At 31.2% G+C, this 12,413-nt stretch overlaps 1 protein-coding gene across 3 annotated transcripts in view; it reads right to left on the minus strand.

Annotated features, from left to right (window-relative positions):
• Nucleotides 1-10,797: 10,797 nt before the first annotated feature.
• Nucleotides 10,798-12,413, minus strand: part of LOC110104561 (ubiquitin-conjugating enzyme E2 8-like) — a 54,739-nt gene continuing 53,123 nt past the window's right edge. For all 3 annotated transcript variants that reach the window (XM_020833718.2, XM_028695541.1, XM_020833719.2), the window contains one exon: nt 10,798-11,144. In XM_020833718.2, the coding sequence (XP_020689377.1) occupies nt 11,001-11,144 (144 nt within the window). In that variant the 3' untranslated portion in view covers nt 10,798-11,000. The remainder of the gene's footprint in view (nt 11,145-12,413) is intronic.

Raw genomic sequence — 12,413 nt, forward strand, 5'->3', positions numbered from 1 at the left:
TAATTTTTTAAATAATGCAAAATTTAGGATCCATTTGGTATGCCTATAATTTTTTATAAAATTAAATGTAATGCTGTTGTAGGGAAAAAATATTTTTTAAGAGCTGTTGTAAAAGTAGCTTAATAGTATTAAAATTTGTTAAAAACAGTGAAAAAATAGTAGTCATAAAAATTATTATAGCATTAAGAAACTTTTCTAAATGAAGGCTTCGTTTAGAACGGTTTTTTCATTGCTTTCTAAAATAGAGTTTTAGTACAAAAATAAAAAAAATTGTATTAAAACTCCATTTTAGAAAGCAATAAAAAAGCCGTCTCAAACGAAGCTGAAGACTTCATTTGGGACGACTTTCTTAGGGTCTCTTAAAACAGTTTTATAGTATACAAATTTTAATTTTTAAATTAGAAAGATGTATTTAGAAGCAATAAAAAAGTCGTCTCAAACGAAGCCGAAGCTTTTAGGATGACTTTTTTATTGCTTTCTAAAACAACTTTTTAACATACAAATTTATTGAATATGAAATTTTTGTACGAGAAAGTTGCTTTAAAAAATAGTCAGAAAACCATCCTAAATGAAACATTAATGCCAATAATAACTTTCAAAATCCAATGAATGGCCAGCTTAAGGTGCTGTATCAGAAGTGAGAGAATTATTATGTGAAATAATATTTTTGTAAATTATTATAAGCATTCTAACTCTTTTATCTTTTAAATAATAATTCTTTTATAATTATTATATTTTAGCAGATGTGGTTGTAAGAAATTATTTTTTGTTGTATAAATTTTTGAGAAACAAGCAATAAATAGGCACCGCTTGAGGAAGAAATATATGATAAGGTGCTGACACCGCTTGAGCATAACTTTCAGCTACTTATGTGATAGAGATACCAATCATAAAAAAGAAAAAAAAAAAAAAAAATATTCTCCTTTATATGAGTAAGGTGCCATAAATAGGAACAATTATTACGTCCTCCGACCGAATGTAGAGCTACATCCGATCGGAGCTAAAATTGTGTCAAAAAACGAGAAATACCGAGCAAATACCGAGCAATACCAAATAATAACGAGGAATACCATCATGTGAAGACTCAATACCGAGTTATACCGAGCTATACCGAGCAATACCGAGTTATACAAAAAAATACCGAGTTTTTCTCAGTATTTTTTTGTATAACTCGGTATAGCTTGGTATAACTCGGTATTGGGTCTTCACATAATGGTATTCCTCATTATTACCAAATAATGCCTAGCAATACCGAGCAAATACCGAGTTTTTTGGAGGGATTTTAGTGCCGACCGGACGTTCCTCTACTTACGTTCACCGAACCAAATAAAAGTTCCAAAAATAGACAATTGCCCTTCATTATCGGTTAAGGGGATCAATGAATTAGTTTTACTTATATAAATGAATAAATTGTGCTAAAAAATCAAACACACACAAAAAAGAGTGAAAATACATTGAGGGCAAAAAAATTGAAGGTTAATTATGCACTTGGTCTCTAATTAATCATATTGTACAACATATATCCTACAATGCAATATTACTAAGATAATTTTTTGAAAATTAGAAAATCAAGCGATATTAAATAATAAAAAATTAAAATCAAATTTTGAAATAACAAATCATATTGTATGATATCATCCAATATGATTTGTTATTTGAAATTAAACTTTCCATTTTTTTTTAATTTCTAGAAATAGGTAAATTCAAATTTTGATCAGTTTGTACTAGATGAATATGTTTGTACTAAAAAACATTTAAACATCTTGTTTAAATATTTACCTATTTTAGGACATAAAATCAAAAAGTCGAATCGGAATATATTTCATACTATATGATCAATATTATACATGTCGAGCAAACAAAGAGCTTTTTGGAGGATCTTTGTAAGCTATTTGTTCAAGCTAGATGATTTTATGCTCTGAAGCAAAAAAAAAATTGAACTAATTGAAATGTATGATCCATATGGTTCAGTCATATCTAATAAAAAATAATTTTCAAAATTTTAGAGAGCTTATATTAATCATATTGTACAATCTATGGACCATACTGTACAATCATGGCAACAATTGTCATAAACAACTTATTTAGGATTTTTTTTAGAGCCTTAACTATAAATATCAAAACCTAAGAATTCTAGAGTGCTTTAGATTGAGTTTTTTTTTTTTTAATCTTGACATGAGAGGTTAAGAGCTTGTGTGAGCTTTTAGAGAGAAACTTTCAAGAGGGTTTTAAGCGAGAGATTAGAGAGACTTTGAGAGATTTTTTGGGATAGATCAAAACAGTGGGTGAAATATTCACCAAAGATTTCCTAGTCAAATCTACTTCGTTCCTTCCTTTATTTATTGTAAAGGTTCTTGTGATAAGAGTTCTGGTGAGTCATGGTGGGAAGACTTGGATCTAGTTGAGGAGGCTAAGGAGAAGTGACTTTTTGAGGAGAAAAGTGGTGTAGGGTTTCTCCATTACCCACGAAGGAGAGTGATTTCTTTACCTTGTTGGGAGTAGGAGACAGGTTTCTAACAATTGATCATCAAAGAAAATTTAGTATCTCTAAATGATGCATTCTTCCCTCCAATATTAAATATAATAGATATCTCTCATTCTCATCACCATCAATAATTTTTAATAAAGTTAATGGATCAAATTCCTAGCAGCTATGATTCAGGAGATTTGAAGAACTAACTAAAGAGGGATCTATGACCCTTAACCATGAGATCATTTGCTTTATATTGCTTAACTATTTTCTCCATCATACTCTTAACTCTATATATGACCGAAGTAATGTAAAACCTTTCTACATATATAATTAAATTGGGCACCTTTATGCATGATAAAATAATGCAAATGAGTCAATTTCAAAAAGATAATGCATATAAAATAATATGGTTTGAATCATGATCAAAATCCTATTTGAAACTTATTCCAACCATGGTCAAAATTTGTAGAATCAATTTCAAAAAGATAATGCATTGTTTGAACCTTCCTCAAATTATTTTTGATCATTGTTAATCCATGTTTGAATCTTGTCTCAACCATGTCCAAACATTATTAACCTTGAATGAATAATAGTGGAACCTTATTAAAACTTTGTTCGAACCTTCTTTGAATATTGTTATAATCTTCTTTGAATATTGTTAGAATCCTACCAAAAATGAGAACAATGTTTGAACCATGTTTGAAACTGTAAACTAGGTTTGACCATTTTCATTACGGCATGAATAATGTATTAAAACCATAAAAACAAAACATATACCATCATTAACCTTAAACATATAGCATGAAAAGAGCCATTGCAGATAGCTTACATGTGCTCATATATCATCAGAAATAAAAAAAAAGGTGCAAAGAAGAGCAAGATATTCTTGTTCAAAACTTCAAATATTTGTGTATTGTTGCGTGAGGGTTTTGATTATTTCTATAAAATGAGAGTATTTTTGCATAAAATGAACTTTCAATTATATTTCTACAATTAAATGAGTATATTTATTAGGTCAATTTCCAATATATATTATGAGGCATATAAAGTCCAAACTTTCAACTTTTTTCCAATAATATATAGTCGAAGAACAATATTATATATTTTATCACATATATTAGATCTATTGTTGATATCGTTTGATCACAAATTATAAATTATGCAAATTTTGTTCCAATTATTTCTAAAAATATTTAATACTATCACATAAATGTAGTATTTATAAACAAAAATATCATGCATATAATAATAATGATAATTACTGTGTCCTGGAATATTCTCGATGGTAGAGGGATATAAAGTTTAGCGTCTTAGTTTTGATCGAAGATCCAACACACAAACAGATAAATGAGAGACACTAAAGTTTTTAACATAGAAACCTTTGAAAAGGGCAGAAAATCACGGGGCCCTGCTCAGTTTGAATGAACCTACTAGTGTTTGCATTTTATTACAAATGAAACCCTTCCTTTAGGGGAAGGTTTTGGATCATTGTAGCAAATATATATCATATAGAGTGCATTAGATGATTAAAATTGGAAGAATCAATGTTGACCTATTCATTTGATCGACATGACTATAGTCAACGTGCAATGTTGGTCATAGAGACTACAATCGGTGAGAGACGGAGGTCGGAGGGACCGTATTAGGCGGGTAATGATGGTCGGAGTGACCGTAGTTAACGGGCAACGGAGTTCGGAGGAACCGTAGTCAATGTGCGAAAGAGGTCAGAAGAACTGTAGTCCGGAGATGGAGATTAGAAGGACCGTAGTCGAGCGATGGTGGTCGGAGAAACATTAGTCTGATGATAGTGGTTGGAGAGATCATAGTCGGTGGGTGAAAAAGGTCGAAATGAATGTATTCGGGGGTTGATGGTCATAGTTAGGCGATGATGGTCAGAGAGACTGTAGTCAATGGGCGATAGAGGTCGGAAAGACTATAGTCTAGCGACACTGGTCAGAGAAACCGTAGTCGATGTGTGACAGTGATTGGAGTAACTTGTTAGTGGCTACCAAGTGGAGGATCGATGATGATGGTCAACCAGAAGTTCAGTAATGACGGCTTGGTGGTGCTGAACCATCGACGGTGATGCTGGGGTGAAGCTTTAGGATTCTTCAAGCCTCAAAGCTCTTCTCCTCTTCTTTCTTTTTCTTCCTCCTTCCCTCAATGAAGAATAGTGGGTCTATTTTTAGTTTTTTGGAGTCGCGTGGCTAGTAAATAAAGAGAAATCAAGAGCGTATTGGGAGTGTTTTGAATGGACGACTGATATCAACTCCCTTTATCATGGACCGTTTATCAAGTATTTAAGAATCTTAATGATGTCAGAATTTGGTGATCTTGTGCTTGTTGGATTGTTCCATCGAGCTGCTCGATTTCACTATAAGCATGTCACATTTGGATATCATTTAATCATGAAATTTATGATTTGAACCTTCCAACGTGTTTTGGGTCCTCGATTTGGATCCATTTGGGATCGGATTTGATCGAATTTGGTGTCGATGGGTTCCTCTTTTTGAGACATTCAATTGGACTATAAGTTTGCTGAAATCAGAGTTAATTCGGATGTTTGCCTCAAGATTCATGCTCGATCAAGATAATTTTTTGACGACATATCAATATTTATTATTTTAAAAAAACTCAATGTTGGAATATAAATTAATATATTATTTTTTTAATTTTAAGACAAATTAATTATAAAAAATCACACGCATCTTATATGTAAGTCCCCCAAACAGAAAAAAAAAATTAATTTAAAATCTAATTAATTTAATTTTAAAATTTTGATAATAATTTATATGAATTTATTAATTAAAATAGCTGTCACCTATTTTGTGTATGCTTATACGTCCTTTTCCTTTCATTCTCCATAGTGGCAATTATTAATTGCACCTTCTTTTATCCATTTATTAATATTTTTAAATTAATAAAATTTCACGAGCATTGCTAAACCGTCCTAATTTAATGTCCTCGATCACTTTCCAATAACTTAAGTGGTCCCTATAATAAATATTAATAATTATAAAGGCATAAAGTCAGTAGTTCTATTAAAAATCCAATTTACTTAATTTTTTATTATTATGACCATATGAAATACATTAGCAATGCAATAATAAATGTGCTCTGGGAATTGACATAAGTTTTATTTGATCATTTATACATAGAAAATAATTTTGAAAATTTATATTATTATTTTTATTTATTTTGTATGTAAAAATAATTTTTGTATGACGAGAGACATGCTATCCTGTTTAGGAGGATGGCTTGATGGCCTTTCTCTTAAAAAAATGGTTTATGGTATAAGCCTAAGTGATATGACATGAAGCATAAGGAAATTTAATGATATGATATAATACGTCAATAGACAGAGTGACAATTATTTTTTTATATATGAAGACATCTGACTTATATTTAATGAGATTTCTAATGCTGATTCCTTTTTTGTTTAACTCTAGGATTGATGGGACTGATTCTTGCATGTTCTAATGGATCTATTGGAATTGATACAAAAAAAATAATATGTCAGTCATGCAAAATATGATATGATATGTGTTTATGACATGATTCTATATAATTAGACATGACATAACATAACATATGCATAAATTATATGATATGACAAGATACATAAATAAGATACATGATGAGCCTGATATAAGTACAAGATACATGGTTCATACATATTGATACGACATGACATAAACATAACTAGATATGATAGACATGTTGATATACATAATATGGTATAAATATGAATCTATGATATTAATCTGCATGAATAATTGATGGAACACAAACATGATGCATTGATGCCGTATCATATCAATATATACTAGTAATTAATTTAACATATGCACAATAACATTAATTCATATGATAACCTTTCATATAACATTTTATGTGATACACTAGAACAGGATGGAGTCAAGGATAATTGATGCTATTATGATATACATATGTCTAATTTGGCATATACATGATGAGTGTAATAATATTGATAAAAAAATTATACAAAGATCACTATTTCGACATATGTTAATATTTATATTAATTGTCACATGTTCATATTGATCTAGTCTGAATGATTTCATTCATATTATTTCTATTTCTATGCACTAAATATAGTTGTAGGCTTTGGTAATCTATTGGAATGTTAACTCATTATGTAGTTTGCATGATTTTAGGGAAGGCTCATAATCCAATAGAGTGAGGCTAATCTGGATTTAGTGGATATTGGTATTTTACTTTTTATTTTTTATTCTTTTATAGCCATGAATAATATATATGTTTTGAAGTTTATATGAAATGAATGTTCATTCCATTGTTTTAACTATATTTGGATATTATTAGTGGATCTGGAATAAAAAAAGAAGATAAAAGATAATTCTTTCCAAATAGGTATAGGGTAATTTCAATTATCTCGCTCAAGTTTAGATTAATAAATCAGGATTGTGGGCTAATTTTTGGTCAGGGGGTGACAGTCCCCTACTAATTAATCCACCAACAATGATTGGTTAATCAGCATGCTCATAAAGTGTAAAATCGAGGTGAACTATAGGTCATAGAGGTAAAATTAAATCACTTAAGAGGTAAAATCACCATATAGATTGATGATATTGATATGATTTTTAAGTTTTAGCTTCTGCTTTAGTTTCGATCTCAATTTTTTTGTATAGTACTTTTTAGCACAATTTTTTGTTATTTTGCTTTCAGATATTGTTTTATATTTTAGGCTATAATAGCCTACTGAGTCGTGTTAATTCATTCCTGCTTTTGTTTTTATGTCAGGCCACAGGAAGGGTACGGAGCGAGCTGAGTAGTTTGGATAGTAGGATCTGATTTGTGTAGTATGAATGTTTTGTTAGTTTTGATTTTTTTTTTTAATGCTTGGCTTTTATTTTGTTATTCTCTTTGTTGCCAAGTATTATTCTAAATAAACTTTAGATTGTATATATTGTTGATGATATATTAAAAATTATTTTGAAATTCAATAATCTTTCAATAGTGGCTGTATGTACTATATAAATTAAAAGTTTTTTCATTATTTCTCCAACTAGATTTTGGGGTTAGTATTGTCACAATCAGACACAGTATGACCTACGCAATTGTAAGTCATATCGAGCCGGGTTGTGACAATCCTATGGTCAATTCATATTAAATTTAGGCTATGATATATATATATATATATGTATATATATATGAAAAGGATCTTAACTAAATATTAAATTTTAGAAAAATATTTTAATTATTTTATGATGTACGAAAATTTGAGATGAAAAGTTTTTGTTCATTTTTATTTGACCGTCAAATATTTTTAAGTACACGCACATCATATTTTCTACATCTCTCGTTGTGTCACTCATGCCCTTTTCTATCTCTCTACGCTCATCAACCTCTTATCCCCTTGTTGTGCCTCCAAATACTATTGTCCAACAAATATTTCAATAATCCTTAATGAAGAGGTCCATGTTTTAATAAAGAGTTTTCGATTTTTTTCCACAATATCACAAAATAACAAATTCTTATTTTATAGCATCAACATCAAGTTTAGTTCTTAAATACAACATCATTAATAAAGTTATTTTCAATTGTATTTTTAATAGATGTCACTCCAACTAATCTTCTAATATAATTACTCCTTATTTTATCCTTCATAATTTGTTTTTATGCATGCATCTTAACATTTCAATTTTTTTACAACATACATATCAATATTTCTTTAACTCCCAACATTCAAATTTATATAGCATTATCAGCATAATTACAATTTCATATACATTTCTTAGTCTCCAATATACCCTCTTAGTTGCAACAACCTTCCACTAATTCTATAGCTCCTATAATTCTTTTCTTGTGGGATATTTGAGCCGTTAAATTAAACTCACACACACATCACATATACAAGTTACGAACTCAAGTCCTCTTGATTAGTAGCCAAAGCCCCCAACCAACAGACCAAGATGAGCTACATAACTCTTATAATTCCACTAGCTCTTATAGTGCGCTACCTACTTCAAGTAATCAGCAACCTCCACTCGTTTTACGGCTGTAACAAAATTCCACGTTGGCTCTACTTCTTTTTCTTTTTGTACAACCACCAAAATTTTCAATAATGAGCAATTATGATATTAATTTTTTTTTTAACCTTAACCACTAAGTATCAGGTCCTTTCACACTAACAAGACAATCGATAGGGCAGTGTGTCTTACTTAGATATCTATGTCTAATTTGTTGGGAAAATTATTCTGTGCGGACATTGGACGTCATCCATAGTCGAATCAGAGCGCACCACATCACTTTTTTGTTGTGTACAACGGCTGTGTGCTGCGTACCACTATGTACCGGGTGATGTGGCCCTCTCTAGTTCACCTCTGAACGATTAAGTATCCGCACAGAATAATCTCTCAACTTGTTGAGGGTATAAAGAAGTTTCCCACCATTTATTTAGAGCAGTAGTAAATATTTCAATGCACGTAACAATTTTTATCATCAGCTGTGAAGCTTCTGATATTCAAGTTCAGTCTATCTTCCCTGTCTTGATGATGATCTTTTTTCTCTTTAAATTCATGTAGATCTGAAATATTTTTTGTTGATAACTTACTTTTAATATTTCACGTTACTCTGATGATATCAAATTGATTTTCTTTGCCTGCAAATGATTTACTTTAAGTAGTGCTACCTGTATGGTGTGGCTATTCAATCAGTTCATCATTGTGCCGAACCACTCCACCGCTATTTGGCTGTTAGTTCCAGTTCTCGTGCAAACCTTTACTTCCACAATACCAAAGAGAAGGTGGATCACTTTGTTGAGGCACTTAAAGCTACAAGCAACTATTGATTTTAATATATATATATGTATCATATTGATATTAATATTGATACCACATAGCATAGAATATTAATATGACTTATTTGATGACTTTTTTATCATTTTGATTTTATTATTAATTTTAAAAATTTTTATTACTCATATTAAGTAATGATGGATATTGACTGGAATTGAACATACATATTAATTCTTTTGCCTAGTATTAAAAGTAGTTATATAGTTTTGATTTTTTTTTTAAGCTTATTATGTAAATTTTAATGATTTCACGTTAGGGAATATGTCAAGATTGTGAAAAGTGATGCTGTTAAAGATTGCCAGGTTCTTTAGATTTTGCTCTTCATTTTTTTTTTAATTCTTTTATAGTTAGAAACTTGTGATCAATTAGTGATTATACTAATTTCATGACTATTATATAGTGATTTTGAGAGAATAAATATTGTGCAATATTTTGAGATATGTAATTATTAGTTGCTTTCATTGAATATATATTTATTATTTTAATGACTTATAGAAGCTCTAATTGATTAATTAAGAAAATAAAATAGATAATTCTTCTAAATTTAATTCTGAAGCGTTATATTAATTATGTGAGAAATGTTATTGTGACAATTAATTAGGTTGTACTGTTGACTTAGGCCCCAATTATGTTGGTCAAACTTGTTAGGGGGTTATAAGGGGACCTATCCTTGCTTGGATTTGGCGGCTTTGACCCCATTTTTTTCGTACAACCATACAACATTGTGACACAATATACTTGAGCATCATGGCACTCTAGTCTTTGGTTAAAGATAGAGAAAAAAAATTGTTGTAACACTATAGGATGCAAGTACATAATGCTGCAAGGTGGCTTAGAGACACAGTGAAACTCAATAACAAACTTTACAAAATATCATTTGATTTTGTATAATTAAAGAACCGCTCTGCCATCCTCTCGTATCAGTAATAGAGCACAGCAGCTTAACAAAAGATGGAAGCATAAAAATTTCAAGGGAAATTTACATGCATACCACTTTATTTCATGTTATTTACATATCTAACATTCAAAATATTAATATTACATGTCTACCACCCATAAAAAACTTTACTATCAAATCTACCACTCCTATAATTCATTTCTACCATTCATATCATCCTATAAACTTTAATATTTCACTTCATGCATCCAATTTTGTTCTATGGATGGTAGATATGTAATATGTAAATAACATGAAATAAAGTGGTATGTATGTATGCAAATCCCTTAAATTTCAAATGATCCGTGCAAAAAGTGAGGCACAAATGCATCAATTAAAAATGAATAAAAAAAAAACTATATTTATGAACCAATCACCCGAATGGTTAACTGACAGGTAGCTGTAATAAAAATCTAAAATTGTTAGGGGGCCTTTTTGATGGCTTGGTGACAAAGCTAAGCGTAAGTTTAATGATGCAAACCGCTAAGCTTACATATTCCGAGAAATTAAAATAGCAGGCCTAATGTAGCTAATCTAAACGCAAAGTATTAGAAAGTAAAAAAGTTGTGCAAATTTTTAAATTTAAGAAAGCAACAAATCCGGTATACAGGAGGGAGTGAATGAAAGCCTGGTATTCGATTAACAGCGCCAGAACCAAGATAAAGATGGGAAGGGAACAGATGGTTTTCCAGAAAACAAAAAGAAATTAAATATCCAAACAGTCTCAAACGAAGAAGAGGTGGAGCATGTTTCATCCCATGGCATACTTCTGGGTCCAGTTGCGAGCAGTGGCCTCATACTTTGCTCTGTCGGTTTTATACATCTGAGCAATCTCAGGCACAAGTGGGTCATCCGGGTTCGGATCAGTCAATAGTGAGCAGATAGAAAGCAAGACCTGTTCACCAACAAAACTAGACAAATTAGTAGAATGAGACGAAAGTAATGTTGAAGCCAAATATTTTACTCCATAATTTATGAAAATAAAGATTAAGGCTTTGTTTGGGACGGCTTTCTTAATGCTTTTAAAGCAACTTTTTAATACAACAAAGAAATTTTTTATACTTAAAAAAATTATTTTAAGAAGTAATAAAAAAGCCGTCTCAAATGAAGTCTAAAAGATTTCTTGTCATAACACAGTTCTTGTTTGTGATTAAGTAGCTCATTAGTTGCTCCACAAGTACATTCCATTCCATGAATAAATCACAAACAAGAACTGTGTTATGACAAGAAATGCATTACCAAAGAAAGGTTGATCTCATAGGTCCCAAAAAAACAGAAGTGATAACTGTGAACACAGTACTTTTATCTAACCACCTCTCTGATGAATGTTGTAGCTAATGTGACTGTCGTGTAGGGATGATGTAAGAAAATGAAGTGAGCATACTTACTCAACCTGTCAACCACCACCAAAATCACTATAAACCTCTCAGATCGGGGTAGCCCATCTATGAAATCTATGATAACATCTTCCCACACTCTATCTGGAAGAGTCAAGGTTTGAAGTAGTCCCCCTGGAGTCACAATCATGTACTTATTTCTCTGCATACCTCACACCTAGCCACCATCTCCTCCACATCCTTATGCATCCCTTTCTAATAAAATTTTGCTGCCAACCTTTTGTATGTGTTTTGCACCCCCAAATAGCCTTTAATTGCGCTCCCATGAAATTCCTGCAGCACAACGTTTAAAATTGCACAATAAAAGGCGCACCTTGAGGCGCGCCTCAGCGCAATTTCGTCCATTTAAGCCTCAAAGCATACGCAATAAGTTTAGTTTATGAGGCTTACGCCTCAAATTTACTGAGGCGCGCCTCGCCTCATATATTTAAGGCGTCGCTTTTTTAAAATTTAACCTAAATTTTTTTTTTTCAGTTCGGACCCTCAGTTGCTGACGTGGCGCGCCTAGTGAAATGTCGACATGTTCATTGCCTAAATAACTGTCGCTAATTGTGAGTGCTAAGTGCTAACTGCTAAATAACTGTCGCTTAATAACTATGTATGCTGACAAAAGGCCCCGTTTTTTCTTTGATGGGCCGATGATATTGTATATACTACAGAGGGTGATCACTAACTTATTTGCTAATATAAGAAAAAGTCAGATTTGTAATGTCCTACAGGCAGTTTCCCAGGCATAAATGGATATGGTTAATGTCGAGAAATATCCA

This window comes from Dendrobium catenatum, unplaced genomic scaffold (genome assembly GCF_001605985.2).
Source record: "Dendrobium catenatum unplaced genomic scaffold, ASM160598v2 fragScaff_scaffold_655, whole genome shotgun sequence".
NCBI classification, from domain to species: domain Eukaryota; kingdom Viridiplantae; phylum Streptophyta; class Magnoliopsida; order Asparagales; family Orchidaceae; genus Dendrobium; species Dendrobium catenatum.